The following is a 21,164-nucleotide window of genomic DNA, read 5'->3' on the forward strand; positions in this document are numbered from 1 at the left end:
ACCCTATAATATGCAGAGTGCTGAGAATTAGGAGCACAGTTGTTTTTGAGTGGCACTATAGTGCTCATCCTACTACTTAAAGATCAAATCCATGGTTTGTATAAGATATCAATAGGCAATGATTTTATTTGATTTTATTCGAAATTGAATTTAAGGTGTATATATTCTTGCACCCCCATAAAGAAGACATTTATGAACCTTTACACATCTTGTTGTTCTCTATACATTTATTTATTTAGAGCACTCTTCCCGTTCACATGTGCACAACATAAATGATTAAACTACAGGAAGCTGCCATTGAGCATCTTCTGTGCTAGTATAACTCCATGAATTATGAACACGCTTGGTGTTTCCTCTTTTAGGTGAAGACCCACTTATTGACGATCAGAGTGATCATGACATAAACTCTGTGGCTGGGGTTCTGAAGTTGTACTTCAGAGGCTTGGAGAATCCACTCTTCCCCAAGGAGCGCTTCCTGGACTTCATCTCCACTATTAGTGAGTGTGATAGATGCTTGCTTGTCTTCAGTGTTCAGTGTCACTTTAATTTAACTAAATGATGAAAGGAAATTAAATGGATCAAAAGAATCTTTGTGGATTAGAATAACGGGGCTTTTAAAGATAACCAAGCGGCTTTTGTCAAGAAGTTTATAAGAGTTTAATAGGGTGCATTGTGGTGGCGTAAAAAAAAATATTATATAATATTTTTTGAAACAGTGTAGCAGTTCTAAAGTTATTTAAAAGTGCAGTTTGTAGGTGGTTTGTAGAATCTAGTATGTGGTTTGTGCCTCTTAATAATGGATTGTAAAATCCGAAAATATATTCCCAGTTTCCAACACAGTAAATGGCAAAATATTAATATATATTTATATTGATTTCTGCGGTCACAGGAATCCAGATTGGAGATAACATGTGAGAAATCATAGCGGTTCCTAACAAGTTTTAAGATTAAGAATCAATTATTTGTTACATATACCTTACAGCATGTCAAATTATTATATATATATTTTTTTTTACATACCCTGGTTAGAAAGCTGGGGTCAGAGCACAGGGTCAGCCAGGATACAGGGTGCTTCTGGAGCAGATAGGGTTAAGTGCCTTGCTTAGCTTGGCATATCTAGGGCTTGAACCCCGACCTCCCAGAGCCTTAACTGTTTGAGCCGCCACTGCTAAATCATTGACTATTCATAGTTGTAAGGTGTAGTAGGTAAATCGTTGGTAAATAATATAAGTTCGTAGACAGGTTATGATTTTTCAGGATGAGCTTGATATGGTAAGAAGCAGAGTCATGGGTGATCATATAATCTTAAGTACATCGTAACAAGTAAAAGACCAGAAAAGTCATAGGTGATTTAAGGCATGACACATCACAAGGTGTAGCAAACAGGAAATGTCAAAGATTTTAATTCAGGACGGTTTTGCATGCTCAAGCCAAAACTTTGGGAATTTGTAGAGGCCCCTTTAACCTGTCATTGATTGGTAAAGTGATTCTATAATACAGATAACATGCCCGAGAAATCTGATTTCTGTGTTCATTTCAGAGCTTGAGTCATCTGCTGAAAGAGTCCACCACCTTCAGCAGATCATTGTCACTCTTCCACGCACCATCATCATCGTCATGAGATACCTGTTTGCATTCCTCAATCAGTGAGTCTGAGGTTTCCTGTTTCTTGACATAACGGTATAATTGCAATAAGAGACTGAGTGTGTGATTAGTTTCACACATGTCTCTGGGTTTGTATTGTATGTACAGGACTGCATAGTAAATCAGCAGGTGTATGAATAACTGCAGTCAAACACACAGACATTCATTATATTTAGAGCTATTTAACAGCCCCTACTGTTTATGCCCTATTCATTGCTGTGTCTGGCTGTCTGCAGTACTTTAGAAGTTATTTATGCCAACGAAAAGCCATTGCTCTCTGCTGCACTATACCTGTCTTGTTTTATTATTCTATTATTAATGCTTCTGCTCACCCCTTTTCCCCCGCAGAACAAAAAATTCCGTTTTGCATCCTGAAGTTTTATCTCGACAGCTTCTTTATTTATGTGCTTTTTTACAGTACTGGGCCTGCAGCGTTTTTTAGCTTTCGTACAATTAAGTCTCTGTTTTCAGTAGTGTTTGGTTAAAGCCGTGTCTGGATGCAGTGAAAAGTCACGGTAAAATGGAGTTGGGGAAAATACCTCTCGATTGTCAGCTAATAGAAAGATAAATGTCAATATATCTTATCTTATCCTGCCTCTGTTGTTTTTGAATCTTAGAGACTTACGCCTAACCTTGTTCTCATAACCCCAAAGCAAGTGCTTGTAAATTTCTGCACAGTGGCGCACTAAATCCAGACAAAATTATCACCTGGAAATTGGGCTTAAGTGCGGATTGTTAACCTGTCTGTCAGAGGAAATGTAGCAGCACAGACATTGTAATAAGTACATGTCAGACAACGTTAGAACATCAGCTTTGTGATTCATAAACGTATTTCTGCATGTCAGAAGGGAAACTGAATAACATACGAAAGACAGGGCTAGGGGTTAAAGGGCAGCTGTAGTGTTTTGCAAAGTAGTGTCTGTCCAGCGGATCTGTAGCACAGTAAGAAGTGTTCTCTTTAAGCAGTGTTAACATTGTTGGTTTGGTAGAACCATAAAATCTTCCATGTGGTCGAATCTTATATAAAACTAGAGGTTTTTGCTAAAGGTATTATAAATCCCTTCACAAATGAATTCAGAGAAGCATTCTACACAAATTTGACTTTAATCACTGACTGACCGATTCGACATCTGGTTTACAATCGAGTCCATAGGATTTCAGATACAGTATGCGCCAAAATTTACAGTCCTGAAACTCTCGCATCTTGGTCGCGCATTTGCAGACTGTTTAATGTAACTCTTTATTGAGAAATATATCATTTTACTTCAAATACTAGACTTTCTACTGTCATCAATTCCCAGGCATTCATTTTTTTATTGGTTGTGTCTGCCTAAAAGCCTGTTTAATTTCCCAACATTATGGTGCTGTTTCAAACCTTTTATTTTTTGCTACTACAGGAGTTTTCAAAATGCCCTGTATGTCCAGAAAATTATTTATAGACACATTTCTCTGCATGTATCTGTTCCTTCACCCCACTACCACCAGTCTGTCGCAGTACAGTGATGAGAATATGATGGATCCCTACAACCTGGCCATCTGCTTCGGCCCTACTCTGATGCCTATTCCGGATGGCCAGGACCCCGTGGCCTGTCAGGCCCACGTTAACGAAGTCATCAAGACCATCATCATCCACAGTGAGGTTATCTTCCCAAGCCACCGGGAACTTGAGGGCCCTGTTTATGAGAAATGCATGACTGGAGGAGAGGAGTACTGGTAAGTTGTTGAGTGTGTCTTAGTGAATTTGTATCATGATATTGTCACATTTATAAACTGTATCAGGACAAACAACTCAATAGTGACAAACAAATCATGCATCTAGGACTAGATCTAAAGACATCTAGTTTTTGTCTTTTTTTATTTGTAATTAATAGTGTTAAATCTTGAATTGCCAGAATAATTCGTTCCGGAAGCATGCTTGTAATCCAAAGCATTCAAGTCAAGTCGAGTCAAGTCAAGTCACGTAGGCTTTTATTGTCATTTCAACCATTTCAGTACACAATGAAACAAAACAGCGTTCCTCCAGGACCAAGGTGCTATACAGTACATGCAACATAAATTAACAGACACTAACTAGCTAACTAGGACACCTAATTATTTACCTATCTAAGACAAACCACATTTTACACCATAAATTATATATATAAAAAAATCCTCTAAAGTACTATACAAATGACATACAAAAAAACACAAAATCCATCAATCCAATTTGAGACCAGAGAGAGGAGAGGGGAGGGGCTACTTTGTAGGACAACTTTCACACACACAGACACATGGAAACACACACAACCCAGTTTTCCGGCAAAGACTCTCAGTCACACAGTGGTCACAGTGTACAGTTTATGCCTGCATGGATGTTAACTATACGGGTGACGTACGCACACTGAGAGCATGGGAGACGATTACCCACAATGCTGCTCATATTTCATGGCCTCATATCCAGAGGACTAAAAAAAATTGTAGCCAGTGAGATGGCATGCAAATTTTAAATAGTACATTTTGCATGGAGTGTAACTACATGAAATCATCCCCTCCACTCAGAGTTCCTATGAAGGATTTCACTGCAAAATGAGATAAATGGCATTTTTATAATTTGGCCCATTTTAAGAAAACAATATTCTCTTCAGACATATAAGACTGTCTATGACAAAACTCTAAATAAATACTGGTACGGTACATATCCTTCATTGTGAAGTTGTTTTTAAGCAAAAAGTGACAGTAAGTAAACGTGTTACATAGCAAACAATGTATTGGCACACACACAATTTATGGGCAATTTGGAAACATCAATTAGCCTACTCTGCATGTCTTGAGACTGTGGGAGGAAACTGGAGTACATGGGGAAACCCACCAACCTTAAAGGCAGGACGGAATTCATGATCCCAGTTCCGATGTTGTCTGATTGGATGAAACATACATGAAACTACACAACGGCATTATATGGAACTCAGGAATCAACCGGGAAACCTGAATCTGTTTAATTTGTCACCATTCATATAAAATGATATTATTATAAACATTGTAGTGGAGTTAACATCATATTCTTAGGCTTCATAGATATGTTGTCTGTGTGACATTTTGCACCATGTTCAACTTAAAACTAATCGTTCCCTTGTTCATTAATGCTGCTTAACATGAAGTAAGTTTCATGTAGCATTAGGTAGATCTTAGTATCTTTGATACTGTTAAGGTGTGAATGTTGTCCCACATCAGTTTTGAAGGTGGTGTTGCTGGTTTGTAAAAAAAATCATGACACATTCACAAAGAGTCAGTCTTTTTTAAGTGTAAACTTACAGCAGCGCAAAACAGTGTCTGCCATTAATGAACCAAATGCATTTGGTGAAGTTGAATGTTGAAATCAAGAAAAAAAGACAGAATATGAATTAAAGACTAGACAGGCTATAGATGGGATAATGATGATGTGCCAATGATAAAAGTGAAGTTTGTATTGATTCTAATGATTCTCATAATATTTAACAACCTTTGTAATTAAAAAGGATTTGTGCTCAACAACTCTTCATTGTTTGGTCTAATTTGCCACCAGTATGGCTCTCTACAAAAATACAGTCTGAGCATGAGTTTGAGATATATATATATATATATATATATATATATATATATATACTTCTATATATACATTACATTTATTTAACACTTTAGTGATATTATATTAAATATTTACATTGCCGCGATCACAAGTGAAGGCTGAGGTACCATTGTAACAAAACTGAGAGGTGGATTTAGAGCATTTTGCAAAATAGTACAAAAATTTTATTGTCATGACTTCAACAATCTTAAGATAAAAGACCCACATGGCAAAATATAAACACTCTGTGACTCAAATTAACCATTATAAAATGACAGTAAATAATTCACAGGTTCTGTGTCACAAACTAGTTTACGAGCAGTATAAAAATACCTGCTTTTTAACTTGAATGTGTTTAGGAGCTGAACATGAGGTTAATGGATACACACCAGCACAAACAGGCTCACAGTCAGAATGCTGAAATCTATATTATTTTGATTGTTGTAGAGGCAATAGGTGCTTGATTACTGAGCTGTGTTCATGAAAAATATCTAGCCATTTTGTGACATCTCTGGTGAAGCCGGAACATCACATGATTTCAAAGCTTCACTTAACCAGAGTAGAAAAATTATTTGAACAAAATACTATCTGGGCTTTATTTGTGTCAGTATGCTCTCAGCGGTAGTAAATTGACTGAATTGTATCTTCCAAATGAAATGGTGATTTAATTAGGTTGTGTTATAAAAAATACTCAAGGAATCCTAATGGTAGCTGAGGTGAAACATAAGCACTTTTTGTAATGCTAGAAAGCAAGGGCAACTGAGCAAATTGTATTTCTTAAATCTGATCTTTAGATGGACGTCTGCATTGTTATAGTAGCATGACAAGAGATTTATGAGCAAGACACTATTATAAGTGCAAGTGTAACATGTACACAAAATATTTCAACATGGATTTTTCACTTTTAATGCTCAGATACCTGGAAAATACAAACCAGTTTAATTTGATAGTGGAAATTTCTTTGTATTGACAACTGTGTGTGTGTGTGTGTGTGTGTGTGTGTGTGTGTGTGTGTGTGCATTTAGTGATAGCCCACACAGTGAACCAGGCACCATTGATGAGGCGGACAACGGAACGGAGCCACATACAAGTGATGACGGTACAGCAGGCACTTTTTATTTACTTATCTTTCTCTTTGTTCCTTTTATTTATCCCTCTGTCCACTTAGACAGTCTATCATGGGTATTTATTTATTTATCTCGATATTTTCTAAAAACTACTGTCTACAACATTACATGTTTTAGATCTAAATGTTAATATGAAATATTGTATTATTATTATTATTATTATTATATACTATATATAAAATCACTTTCATGAAGGAATAGTAAGATGGATATCTATATACCGTAGATGTATTTCAACTTGTGTACGCCTGTTGTTTTTGTATTGCTGCTATTGTGCATATGGTGGTTTGACTGACTCACCTCATAGCCATTACCACTGCTCTTCCATCATCAGACAGCAAGTGAGGCGTCTCATTGGCTGGCAGGCAGTGAGTCGATATCAAGCCAGACTTTAAATAGCTCTTGACTACTGAGTTTTTGAAAGAGCCTCAGATGAACTGGGCTTGATCGCTCTCATGCTCTCAACCTCCCTCTAGCCTCTGTGTCTGCTTTACACACTCCTCTTTACAAATGCTAATCCGCTGTCAAGATTCTTGCTCGATGATTTTTCCAGAGTTTTAATCAATGAACATTGAGGAGAGAAAAACATTCCTTAACCAGCTTTTATTCATTGCATATTCTCGTTCCTCTCTCATGATCTGCGGCTTATTACTCTGCCTCATATCTCTGTGCTCCGGTTTTCTTCCTCTCTATTCACTTTTGCTGATTAGAAAACAATTCTTGGTAGTGATGAATCACTGCCAGTTTTCAGGCAAGGAATGAATATAAGTGCAATTTTTGGTACTCATCAATGCCAAAACAAATAAACCTAAAAGGATTTATTTTTTAGTCATAGTACTTACTCCCTCACTCCCTCACTCACTCCCTCACTCACTCACTCATCATCTATACCGCTTTATCGTGTATTCAGGGTCGCGGGGAACCTGGAGCCTATCCCAGGAGACTTAGGGCACGAGGTGGGGTGCAGTCCATTGCAGGGCAACACACACACACTCATTTACACACTACGAGCAATTTGAGAACGCCAATTAACCGAATCTGCAAGACTTGTGGGAGAAAACCGGAGAACCCGGAGGAAACCCACCACGCACGGAGAGAACATGCAAAGTTCATGCACACAAAGACAGGAATAGAGCCGGGACTCTGGAGCTGCAAGGCGACAGTATTAACCACTACACCTTATTGTGGTTAGATATTTATTTAATATTAATTAACCAGGGATGTCACAGAATGGTTTAAGACACCAGTGTCAGTATCGATGCATCCCTATTTGTTTGGTCTCCAATTTCCTGCTGTATTTCCTGACAGTCTCTACACATGTGAACGCCTCAAAACAGCTCATTGTACACATTCTAATCTGTATCTCTTTGTGGATTTAATCACTATTCCAAAGTCAGCACAGGGAGCAAAGCTCCCTCCACAGCCCAGCCTCCTAATTCACATCTCATTCAGTGATTCAGTGGCTTTTGCTTGCCAGCAGGGATGCTTTCTCTCTCTCTCTCTCTCTCTCTCTCTCTCTCTCTCTCTTTCCTCTTTGTGCCAAAATGTGCTGAGAAACTACACTTTGAATTCACTATGCAGTATAATATGAATTTTAAAACATACCACTCTGCTGTGGTCAGCACCTCAATATAAAAACCCTTCTCTGCCTTTTTACTTTTCTTAATAGCCCAGGTTTCCAGCACACTTGATAGACAGAGATTACTGTCAGGGTATTACTTCTGCTCAAATGCACAGGGGATAAAGCAGCAGAGCTCGCCACACCTCTATCCCTCCATGCAATGTCTGTAGGTAATTTCACCCCTGGCTGAAGCCCTTAATGAAACTGATTGGCTGGTTGAAGGAATATTCCCTACTGGGAAACTATTTATTTTTATGCATGTATTTAAGCACTCCTGACCCAGCTCTCCATCCGTGCCTGACAACGACACAGAGCTTGAAGAGGTAGAAGGGCAGCCTGCTGTCTGTTCAGAATAATGACATGCAAACAGCATGAGGTGGCAATTTGCTAGGGTTTGGATAAAGCCTCTCCTCCACTTTGCATTTCGAGCACCTTGGTGAGATTGAAAGAGCTAAGGGTCATTTTTAAGTAGGGAATGAAATCGCATCCCCCAGCGAGTTTCTATACATAAGGGCTTTTTTGATATTGTAATCTTTCATTAGAATCTCTTTTTTTTTCTTCTAAAAATATGACAAAGATTGTCAGTCACTTTTTGTTTTACTTTGGACTTTTTTCTCTATCTGTCCATCTAGCTATCAGTCTATCTATCTATCTATCTTAATTCTACTATGCTTTTTTTTCCTCTTTTCTCAGAAGTGGAGCAGATAGAAGCAATCGCTAAATTCGACTATGTAGGCCGTACGCCGCGAGAACTTTCCTTTAAGAAGGGAGCATCATTGCTGCTTTACCACAGAGCGTCTGAGGACTGGTGGGAAGGCAGACACAATGGAGTGGACGGTCTCATCCCTCATCAGTACATTGTAGTGCAGGACCTGTGAGTACACCGCATCCATCCACTCACTACTCCATAGAGTTCAGAATGGTGAACAGAAGAGAATAAAGTTGTGGACCATGAAGATCATTTGTCTTATACTTAATTCATCACTGACATTTCAGGAAAACGTTTAAATCTGCAATTTTTATGGGTTGCCAGAACATTAGAAGGTCCCCAGCTATTCGTAGTCTGTCTATAAAAAATGGGAGGAAGTATATTTAAAGTGTATTTGCTGTTGATCCTGGTTTTTTCTTGTAACCTCCACCTCTAGAGGTGCCAATGTCTACATTTTACCTGGACATGTGTGACCCTGTGCTACAGTGATACAGCAGCCACTTGAAACCGATGCTTTTATGCTTTTTCAGTTAACGGGTCAGACTGTGAGTAAAGTTCAGCTAGTACAGTAGAAATAAAAACAGGTCACTAAAGGGGAGGCAACACAGGACATGATGGTGTGCATTTGCTTCTGGCAGTTACTTTCTCTTCACACCAACTTTATTTAGATGAACGATGGCCTTTGAATTCACAAGTCTTAGTCTTGTGAGCCAGTAGAAACAAGTGGGTGGGAACTGTGATCTCTTTAGTAGACAATATAAAGGAGCGGGGTAGTGCTGCTATTTTTCCACTGGGGTCTTTTGGTTAAAATGCAAAGTTTTCTCTCTGCCTGCCTGTGAGCTTATGACTAATAAAGTTTAAACAATCACAGTGAAATTTGAAAGCATGGTACAAATTAATTATTGACATTACTTATTAGGTTTAATGTAACACTAAGTCTACTTAGTGCGATTACTTGCAATACTGTTGGTATTTTTTCCCCCTTCAGTCCTTCACTTGTCTTAGACATATTTTCCATGTTACATTTTACACTTAATTGGGTAAACTACTAAATGATGACAGATCCACCACATTGAATTTGAAATGAACCGTTGGAACCATGTTTCACCTTTAAATTAAGGGGTTTGAAAAATGTGTAGTATTAAGTATTTCGGAATTACAGCTACCTTCAAACACACACCAGATTCGAGATGGGTAATAAATAATGGAACAAATGACTGACAAGCAGTTGCCTGTTGCTGTCTACTCAAACCCTCAATATGAGGTCCAAAGAGGTGTCTATACAGGTGAGGGAAGCAATCACAAGGCTAAAAATAGATTTTAAAAATAAACCATTAGAGAGACAGAAAAAACATTAGATGTGGCAAATACAGCAACAGTTTGAAAGGCCTCGGAGACCACGCAAGACAACTGAAGTGAATGACTGCAAAATTCTGAACATGATGGGGAAGAACCCTTTTACAATATTTTCCCAAGGCAAGAACACTCTCAATGAGGAAGGCGTCATTATCAAGTCTACAGTCAAGAGATGGTTTTATGAAGTAATTCATGAATGAATTTGGCAGATTCTTTGGTCAGATAAAACCATTATTAACTTTTACCAAACTGTTGGGAAGAGAAAGAAAAAGAAAGGAACAGCTCATGATCCAAAGCATACCACATCATTGGTCAAACATGATGGAGGCAGTGTTATGGCATAAGCGTGTATGGCTGCCAATGAAAGCGCATCAGTGTTGTTTTTGGATGACCTGACAGCTGATAAACAAAGCAGGATGAATGCTGAAGTGTACAAGGCTATACTTCCTGTTCAGATTCAACCAAATGCTGCAGAACTGGTAATGATTCTTCACTGGCCAAGTCAAGCACTTGATCTCAACCTACTGATGAAGAAGACTCATATCTTGAGTGCTTCATTGCAAATTCAATGTGGTGATGTGCAAATGCCAAAAACATTGTCTTTGTTCAGAATTTCATTGACTGCCCATATGTATTTCACTAGGCTCCAGGTTATTATTTATCTCCATGACATGTCTCAGAAAAATTGTTTCATTTAATTTATAAAACTGTTTCAATGTAGTTAAAAGAATAGATTCATTAGCTTAAGAACCAATAGTACACTAGAAAGGCCAGCCAATTCAGATCTTTGTTATTCAGAGAGAATGTTTACCTAAAGCAGCAATTTCACTACATTGCAAGTTTTATAGAAAGAAAAATGCTGTAATTATGGCATGCATTTCTAAATAATTTTGAAATACCGTATTATTTATTTATGCAAACTGAATTACAGCATTTCTTTCTTTAAAACATGTTCCTTACATTGAAATACTAATAAAAGCATCTGTCTAATCACCTGTTTTATGTATTGTAGGTTAAAACTTCTCTGTCTCATGAGGGCGGTCAGTCTTGCCTGCTATTTCTCCAATAACATTTTTAAATCGCTTTCCATTTCTGCTGGCACCGAGCAGCAATTAAAGGCTAGCCGGTTGAAATCAAGATTTGTGCCATGTGTGTGATCTTGGCCTTGTTGCCTGCTTTGTATGGTGTTGAATGGAGCCAATCAAGCCTGGATTCTGAGCCAGGTTAAGAAAAATTATAGGCCCTTACTAAGTGGGAGCTTTTAGTTGCAAGACATATTAGAATAAATACAGCTTAGCAGTCTGAAGCGCTACTATAAATGTAATTTTCTTGGTAAACCAATTGGTTTTACTGAATTATCACAAAACTGTGAGCAGACTTCCTTTCAGTATGTGCTCTCATTAATGTTAAACCCATCGCTCTGCCTTTGCCCTCTTGTCTCAGGGATGACGCCTTTTCTGATAATCTAAGTCAGAAGGCGGACAGCGAGGCAAGCAGTGGGCCCCTGCTAGATGACAAGGCCTCATCCAAAAATGACCTCCATTCACCATGTGAGACAGCACCAGAGTATAACTTCAGTGCAATGATGGGCAGGTGAGACACAATACCACATCCTGTAGGTTTGCTGACTTCTAGAGTGTTGCTGATATTATTGATTTAGAGAACAGGATATTCGCACAGTAAATAAAGTCATTATTATATTACAGAAATACAAAGGTTTTTTGTCCTGTGCCTGCAGCTTATGTGACTGTTTTTGTACGCATATTAACGGATGACAAATTAAAGGTTTTAAAATCAACTCAGGCACAAAATTGAACCAGTAACCCTGGAGCTGTAGGAGTATTAATACCCTGTACTCTAACCCGCATTATATTTAAGAGTCATTAGGAACAGTCGAATTGTTTTGTGCGTGAAATTAACTGTGCGTGCGTTCTTGTTTTGAGGGTACGTTTGCGTTCGGATGGTGCTGCTATCCCACGGCGTCGCAGCGGGACAGAGAGCCATAGTCCTCCACGTGGTTCTGACACACCTCCTCGTGCAGCTGCGTGTCCCAGCAGCCCCCATAAAGCCATGTTAAGCAGCAGGAGCCGCATGGAAAGTCCTGATAAGAGACGCCTGGGCACATTTGGCAGCGCCGGCACTATAAACTACCCCGAGAGAAAGATGTATGGAGAGGGCCATCCACTGAGACCGAGCACTGGTACACGCCATAGCAGCCTGGGAGACCATAAGAGCCTGGAGGCTGAGGCCTTGGCTGAGGTCAGGAAAGATCTGAGTTTTTTTTTTACTGGATATGCATTTTAATCTATGTGTCATTTAGTTTAAGAATAATTCCACTTATAAAAGCTGAATTGTAAAAAAGATAGATTATTGGCATAAAAGTTATAGTTTTAATAAATGGTACTGTAAGTCGTGCCTGTTTGACCTTATTGATAAAACATCTGTAGTTCTGATTCAAATATATATGCATACTTTACCATAAGTGAATTTATAAAAACCGCCTAACATGTGACCATGAAGCGAAGTAATTGAGCAGAAATGATTTGCCACAGAGTTATCTATTTGGTTCAGCATTAGTTTAATTATGAACACTAAGGCACGAAGCACAGCTAATGATCCTTCAGCAGCTCAAGTTTGCACTTTAGCTAACGGGAAACAAATGGTCCATACACTGGCAGAGTTTATGTTTAACCCAGAATTGATGCCATTTTTGTGTATAGATTTTCATAAGAATCCTCAGTTCATTAATAGTTTATTGTGTAGGTGAGAGATGATATGTTTATTCATCTCACCTTTATTTATATCTTAATGTTTGCATTGTTAGTGCCTGAGTGAATGTCTAGTCCTAATTATCTTGACTGTCTTTGTATGTGCGCCTGTTGGCTTTAACACCTCTTATCATTACAGCTTTCATACAGCTGTGGAGTCCTAAGCCATTCCCCTCGGTGTGAATGAGGGAAGCTGAGCAGCGAGTTTTATAGCATATGAGGCCGGGCTGAGGCACTGTATACATGTCATAGATAAAGCACAGCAGTGACATATGGGACCCCGAGATAAAATTATGGCTGAGCCTAGCTCTGAGCAAAGCCAAAGCTTAAACCATGAAAATAAATCTGTTCTGCAACTGGTATTCCACAAAGCAGTGAATATTTTACGAGGAAGTTGTTTAACACTTTACCAAATGTTTAAATAATGCTAAAGACCTGTCAATGAACATAATTAACATTTAACAATCATATCCTCAAAAAAAAACAAGGATATTTCTAACGACAATTTAATTACTAGTGGAAGCAACAACAACAAAAAAACGCTTTTTCTTTCAGCCTGTCAGAACTGTGTGGGGTCACTTCAGAGTACATAATGATTGACAGAGGCATCTGACTGGCGACATAAGCGATGGCAGCAGTGATGATAGCGCTAGGAAAATGTGGGCTTTGGTGCAGTCCCGTGTAATTGGGTATTAATATGTGACAATAAGGGACTTAGCCATTTATTAGGTTAAAAATTTACTGTAAACAAGGAGACACCGACATGTTCCAGTATGACAGTGTCCCCAAAGCGAGCTCTTTGAAGGCATGCTTTAGAACTCAATTGGCATGCACAGAACCTTTAACCTCAACCTCAGCAAATAGCTTTGGAATGAACCGACACACTAGCATCCTTACCCCACCTCAGTGCCTGATCTCAGTCATGCCTTTTTGGCCGATTGAGCACAAATCCACACAACTATAAATAAATAAACTAAATATAGTCCCAGCAACTGTTGTGCTTGATTGCGATGGTAACTTCGCCACGGAAGCTATACATAGCAGGAAAAAGTTATTAATGCAAATAGGTTGACAAATCTATATGTTAAACCTAGTTATTTTAGAAGTTAAATAGCTCCAGTTATTATGATACTATATGCTATTTTTATGAGAATGAATGTCTCTGAATGTGCATATCATGCAGGACATAGAGAAGACGATGAGCACTGCCCTGCACGAGCTGCGTGAGCTGGAACGCCAGAACACAGCCAAGCAGGCACCGGACGTGGTGCTGGACACACTGGAGCCACTGAAAAACCCTGTAAGCTCGGAGCCAGCCAGCCCCTCACACACCATCGCTATTCGTGACCCTGAAGCAGCTCTGCGACGTGGAAGCAGCTCCTCCTCCAATACTGCTGAGACCATGATGATGAGCACATTCAAACCGGCGATGTGTGCCAGACTGCCCAGTGCCCAGCTCCGACCTCCTGCTATAAGGCCCTCACGCCCCGTGCCCTCTCAGCAGCAGCGCTCTAGCAGCTCTGGCTCTTCTGGTGTGGGCAGCCCTGCCATTACCCCAACTGATAAGAGCTTTCCCAGCAGCCCTTCCTCTAACACAGCTGACAAACACGGAGGAAGCATGTAGCTCCACCAGGAGTCAGGGTCGAGGTTGGCTCTCTGCTTTGTAATTCTGCCAGCCTTACAAAAGACCAAACTGAATGGGGAAATGTTTTACATTTGTTTATTTTTTAGTGATCAAATAAAAAAAAAGCCTCAGAACACTTTAGAAGTGAGCCGCGGTAACTATGGCAACGAGGCGTACAAAGTCATGAAGTTTACTTTTATAGCATTAAGCATAAAACATAAGGTGTAAGAAGAAAAATACTGGAAAATAATAACAGCTATGTACCACAAACAGTAGGGACTAAAAGAGTGCACTATTTAAAACATTCGATTTGCAATTTGTCGAAGCCAAGCAATGATAATTCATAACACAGAAGACTAAATCAGGCGGCACGGTGGTGTAGTGGTTAGCACTGTCGCCTTGCACCCCCAGGTTCTGGGTTCGATTCCCGGCCGGGCTCGATTCCCGTTCTCTGTGTGCATGGAGTTTGCATGTTCTCCCCGTGCTTGGTGGGTTTCCTCAGGGTACTCTGGTTTCCTCCCACAATCCAAAGACATGCAGGTTAGGTTAATTGGTGTTCCTAAATTGCCCATAGTGTGTGAATGAGTGTGTGTATGTGTGCGTGTGCCCTGCGATGGATTGGCATCCTGTCCAGGGTGTACCCTGCCTCGTGCCCTAAGTCTCCTGGGATAGGTTTCAGGTCCCTGCGACACTGAATACAGGATAAAGCGGTATAGAAGATGAGGGAGTGAGATGACTAAATCACAAATAACTAAATCAATATCAAGTTTAACTTAAAAAAAATGTGTTATTGGTATATCGGTGTTACAAGTTAATTAAAATATAATGGAATCATAACCACTTGAAAACTGGATATTTAGCTATATTTCCATTTAATATGACGAACTTCTAAATTCTAAAACAAAATTTTAATTTTGTTATGAATATGTGGAGCAAATACAAACATCAATGCAGAGTCCAAATTTTGGACCCTACAGTATATATTAGTATATAGTAAAGATGTTTCTGTGAATACACACACACACATGCACACACACACACACACACACACACACGCATGCACATGCACACACATACACATCACTATCTGTATGTGTATTTAAAAAATAATTATGATAATGATAAATGATAAGGCACCCTCGTAGGCCAGTCATACACAGTGGAGCAATACCTACCCAGATTGCTGTTTGTTTCTCTCTGCACTACTCGGCCAGAGGTGTTGTTATAGAGGGGGCGGAGCTCTCTCTCTCAGGGGAGGTACCATATGGCATCTTCCCTAGGACCTTACTGTCACTCACAGCCTGTGACTCCAGAACCGCCCACATGGGTTGTTGTAAATAGAGATATACTGTACTTGAACTGGTAATGCCTTTTGTTTTGTAGTATAAGGGATGTTCAGTTAAGTAACAACATAGCCAAGTTGTAAACATATATGAGATGCAGAAACTGAAACCAATATCCATTACCAACTAATTGTAAGAAACCTGTGGTAAAGTTGTAGTTTACTTTGTATATAATTTTAAGTAGTTTTTTATGTCAAACATGTATATTTGGGGACAGAACAGGCAAGAATAGATGGCATTTCACACACACACACAAAAAGAGTCACAACCAGCAAACAAGGACTGCATTCATAAATATGGATACTTTGTGTTCGCTGTCTGAGCCGTTACTTCTAAATATATTCCATTTTTCCACATTCTGTCTTCATCAAAAAAGCATTTCTAAAACTCATAAATATGAAACGCACTTGGACTAGTTATTCCTATTAAACCAATGCCTTCTTTTCATGAGCAGCCTTCAGGTTCGCCGGGTGCACTTTTAGAAAATGGTCACTTAACAAGATATTTAAGGGTACTTAGCTTTCTAAAAGGGTTCTGCATGGAAGATCCCCTGATAAGCAAACCCTTTGTTGTACATACCAGTACAAGTGACTCATTAAAGAATTTTTTTTCAAACTACACTCTACTTAAGCATATCCAATAGAACAAGAACAAGATGATACCTTGCATGTTTTCCCGAACATTTGTCATGCTGTAATCTTTCGAAAATTGCAGCTAGCACATGGAAAAAAAAGCAAAACACATGAAAAAAAATTTGCACCAAATACAGTCAATATCATATCAAACTTCTACTCCTGCCACAAACATACACATCACTTCTAGATACATTTGCACACATAATGTACAAGTGTACGCATACTGCACTTTTACATGACCGCCTAGTCCTCGATAATATCGATCTCTTTTTACTTAATGTAAATCGTTGTTTTCCCAAAATCGTAAAGGGCTTGAGTACTCTATATTTCTAACACATGGGGTTATATAGCGATATGACGAGCCTTGCTAATCCCAGATTGGTAATTCCCACCTCGATGCAAAGCAGATCCTTGCAGGGAATGTCTCGCTTGCCCCCATTCTGTCACATCAACTCCAGTTCATCTTCAGCTGGTTTCCAGTTTTCCCCTCCTCCTGCTCCCTGCACTTGGAAGAGGAATTCTAACTCAGGCATGATGATTGCCCGACTGAACCAATTATCTGCTTCAGTCAGTCTCTAATCTCATCTTTACCGCAGATAATCAAACATGTCCATTTTTTTTGCCGTCTTATTTGCCAACTCTTGCCTGTTCTGCTCTAATTGTAAATGCTTGTATAGTTGCAAGAAAAATTCTGCTGGGAAAAAGTACTGTTACTGCACATTTTGCTTGGTTTGCAATGTGATGATGTGTAGAGAGTGGAGCCCTCGTCTTAATGTACCAACAGCACAGACATCTTTATCTGTCTCGTTATTGCGGCTTTAGGTTCAAACACGCACAAGGTGTATGTGTCTGAGTCTTAACCCTGATCAGTGTACCATTTTTTTTTATGTTGCATTACAATGACTTGGCCCTTTATCTTACTGTCAGCATTTTATTCCCGGTTGTGTTAACAACCAGTAATTAGTGGACAGTTTCTAATTACTTCTCAGCTAGCTCGGCCTTTCCTTCTGCATGGACCTTCATTGTGCATGTGAGGGTGACACATGTGCATGTGCTTCTCTGAGACAATGCAGTTGTGCCTTTCTCAGATCTAACACATAGTCCTTTAAACAGAGACAAGGAGAGTTGTTCATCAGTACTAACGTTGCATTACTGTGACATGTTTTCACTTATACAGACAATGATCCCTACATATGAAATATGATGTCAAGCCAGAGAAAGTAAAAAGGGCATCCTCATACATTTTTTTTACAATTACACAGTTGCAAGGTTTTAGGAAACACTAGCCCCTTACCAAAATTGTCATAAATTTTACCTTTCCTTAACTGTAAGGTGCTATCTTTAAGGGTGCATCATTTGTACAGTACTTATGGTTTGTCCCAAATAAATATATGAATATACATATAAAGATATACATATATCAGTCATAACGTATAATATACATCTTCCTTATATTGTGTAGGTTCACCTTGTGCCAAAATAACAGCACTGCCCCATCGAATCCTACGCTGCACAAGACCTCTAAAGGTGTGCTGGGGTAGTATCTTTCACCAGGACCTTAGCAGCAGATTCCTTATGTTATGTAAATTGAGAGTTGGAGTCTTCATTGATCTGAGTAGTTCATCCCACAGTTACTTATTTGGATTGAGGTTTGGGGAATTTGGGGGTCACTGCCTTTAGAAAATACCATCGCCGAGAAGGGCTGTCTCGGTAGGTGGCGCAGGTCAATGAACCATCCATATGAAATTCAAGTTTCCCAGCAGAACATTGCCTTTTTCCCACAGTCTATTTTTCAGGTAAGTGACATCAACTGGACATATACACAATGTAAAAGACCAAATGTCTAAGTCATTAGACCAGACCTCCTTATTTCATTCCTCCATGATGCTCACATGCCCTTTATAGACGTCCTTTATATTGGGTGTGGACACAATATGGGCAATCTGATCTGTCTGTGGCTATGCAGCTCCATACACAGCAGTCTGTGATGCACTGTGTTTAACACCTTTCTTTCATAATCAGATTTGGCTCTTTCAGCAATTCATGCTACAGTAGCTCTTCTATGGGACATCCTTTGCTCCCAAAACTCATCAGTGAGCCTTATGCATTCATGTCCTTGTCACCTGTTCAACAGGTCCCACAAGACCTGCCATTTTGGAGACGCTGTAATCCAGTCGACTAGCCATCACAATTTGCCTGCCCATTTTTTGGTGCAGTGTGTATAATCGCCATGGCACAGCTCCAAAGTCTCTGGGCCATGAGATTGGGTCTGTGTGGAGTTTTGCATGTTTGCCAAAATCTATGTAGATGTCCTCTGGCTACAGATCATTGCCTTGAGGCATGTGTGTGCATGGTGCCCTGTGAACATTCTTAGAATTGCCTTCAAATAATAATAATAATAATAATACAAGTACAAAAGATGTAGTCTTAAGGGTCCCACTTCAGTGAGAAAAGGTATGGTTTTGTGCAGTTATGTTTGTGACTTTTATAAGGTAACATTGTAGCATTGTAATGAGTAGTCTTTAATTATATCCGTCTTTCATTTTTGTTTGGAAAGCCCAGACACTGTGTCTTTGGTCCTGCAGCAGGTCTTGCACTGCCCTCCGGAGGCCATAAAGAGTTTTTCTTTGTCCCTCCACTGGAGAATGCTGAATTTATGTGCTTAATCAGAGATCTGTAATAAAATGGAATAATGCAATTTGTCTGTGTATATATAGAATATACAGTGAAAGTAAAATTAGCATGAACAGTTATGCATCTTTAAAATAATTCAGCTCAACTAAGAAATTAACTGTGTATATTGATATACTGCCCTCCATCTTGGTCTTCACCATGAACAACTTCTCCAAATATGAGCACAAACGACACATATTACAAATTGTCATTAAGTGCACATGTTAATGTTTGTTACATATTTGTTCTTACTTTCTAACAATTCCGTGGGACGTGCAGTTCTTTTGACTTTGATAAGCCTGGATTAATTATGATAAGGTCCTTCGTCTTTATCCTATTAGAATTTGAACTGTCAGGAAGGTCTGCTCAGCTATCAGTAGATGTCTTGTTGTCCTGCACTGGATTCTTCTAAAGTGCTCAAGTGTTTTACCCTAACTTTAGTAAAAGCGATTGAATTTTTTGCTAGAGATTAATGTCACATGTACGATGGCTGCAGTCCAAATCATACCATACTGAGGTTTAAACAATCACCATCTGTTTCTTATGTGTGTTATATCATCCCTATCATTCCTGTCTCCTCTCCGTATGACCTGAGACTGTGCTGCACAAAAGCTTTGACTTTCTGCTCATCATATAATCCTTCTACCTATCCTTTTAGCTAATGCATTGCAGTATTTAAGGCCTAGTCAAATCTTCTATGGTACTTGCACGATTACTGAGGCACTTGGTGCACTCCTGTCCATTATAGACTGTATGTGGACCATGAATTCTGGAAGATTTTTTTTTTCTCTGTCCGTTTGAGAACATATGCTCTAATGGGTGTGTATTGTATGTACGCTTGACTGTATGTATGTAAGGTAACAGACTTCCTCCTTCTCTAGACACATCATTCATAAAACTTAACTTGTGTCCGTCTGTACTAGTGGGTTGTGAATATTGACATACTGTTTTTTGCCCTCCTATTAACCCTTTTGTCCAATGATGCTGTTCGTTCATGAGTGTTTGGATGGTTGATTCCTCCCTATAATGTAGGTTAACTGTACACCTTGCCACTGTCTGGATGTGAAGAATTCTCAAATCCAAAATAAAAATAAATGATTTCTTTTTTTAAACCAGATGTTCTAATCATTTAATTCAACTCAATTAAATGTTATTTATATAACGCTTTTAGCACGGGTCATTGTTACAAGGCAGCTTCACGGCTCAAAAGAAAATTATGGAAATGTGTTTGAAATGATCAGATTGTTCCTGATGAGCAAGCCCAAGGACGACGTTGGCGAGGAAATCCTTCCTGAGAATACTTACAAAAAGAAGGAAACCTTAAGAGGAACCAGACTCAACAGGGAGCCCTTCCTCCTTTGGGTGATAATGGATAACAGGGATTGATCTGCATTCATACTGTGTGTTAGGAGGCTGGAAGGTCAGTATAATGGGAGATGTGTTTAAGTTAATATGGAGTCCAGTTTCATTAAGAGATAGTCAGGTACAAAACGGTTTGTATTAAGTTTACCTGAACTGTTGAGCGACTCCAGTCACAAATCATCAGATCTGGCAAATTGTGGAACCGTCCCCAGGCACCGCATGCACCCAAAGCCATCCATGTGAGAAAGATCTCCAACCAGAAGCGGGACATCAGGACGAGTCAGGCGGGTTCAAAGGGGGTTGGGATCACTGGCAGCTCAGCAGCGGCATGTGTAGCTCGACAGAAAGAGAGAGATATTACTCTTAGGTGTGGTCATAGTGACATGTACTATATAAGATGAATGTATATTTAGTGCAGAGTACATGCAGGGATTTCAACAGGACTAACCATGACAGCATAACTAAAAAGAAGAGCCAGAAGGAAACGCAGGCATGAGGGCTCCCTGAGAAGTAAAGCAATAAATAAAATGCTTATACTATTGCTATGTAAAATCAGAGATATGTGATGGATTAAAGGGGGAAAATGAATAAATGTGCATGATGATACAGATGTTCTATACAGATGTAGTGCATGATACAAATGATAAGGAAATGATATCATAACATCTGTCTGCAGTCTGCTGAGCAGACCCAGGTAAATCCAAAATGGAACAAAAGGA

At 39.2% G+C, this 21,164-nt stretch overlaps 1 protein-coding gene across 2 annotated transcripts in view; it reads left to right on the forward strand.

Moving 5' to 3' along the window:
* The window catches only part of srgap3 (SLIT-ROBO Rho GTPase activating protein 3), a 127,311-nt gene extending 107,113 nt beyond the window's left edge, over window positions 1-20,198 (forward strand). For both annotated transcript variants that reach the window (XM_053498432.1, XM_053498433.1), the window contains exons 15-22: window positions 363-497; window positions 1,541-1,646; window positions 3,130-3,357; window positions 6,253-6,326; window positions 8,669-8,849; window positions 11,484-11,633; window positions 11,984-12,299; window positions 13,992-20,198. In XM_053498432.1, the coding sequence (XP_053354407.1) occupies window positions 363-497; window positions 1,541-1,646; window positions 3,130-3,357; window positions 6,253-6,326; window positions 8,669-8,849; window positions 11,484-11,633; window positions 11,984-12,299; window positions 13,992-14,432 (1,631 nt within the window). In that variant the 3' untranslated portion in view covers window positions 14,433-20,198. The remainder of the gene's footprint in view (window positions 1-362; window positions 498-1,540; window positions 1,647-3,129; window positions 3,358-6,252; window positions 6,327-8,668; window positions 8,850-11,483; window positions 11,634-11,983; window positions 12,300-13,991) is intronic.
* The last annotated feature ends 966 nt before the right edge of the window (window positions 20,199-21,164 follow it).

Source organism: Clarias gariepinus, chromosome 6 (assembly GCF_024256425.1).
Source record: "Clarias gariepinus isolate MV-2021 ecotype Netherlands chromosome 6, CGAR_prim_01v2, whole genome shotgun sequence".
NCBI lineage: Eukaryota > Metazoa > Chordata > Actinopteri > Siluriformes > Clariidae > Clarias > Clarias gariepinus.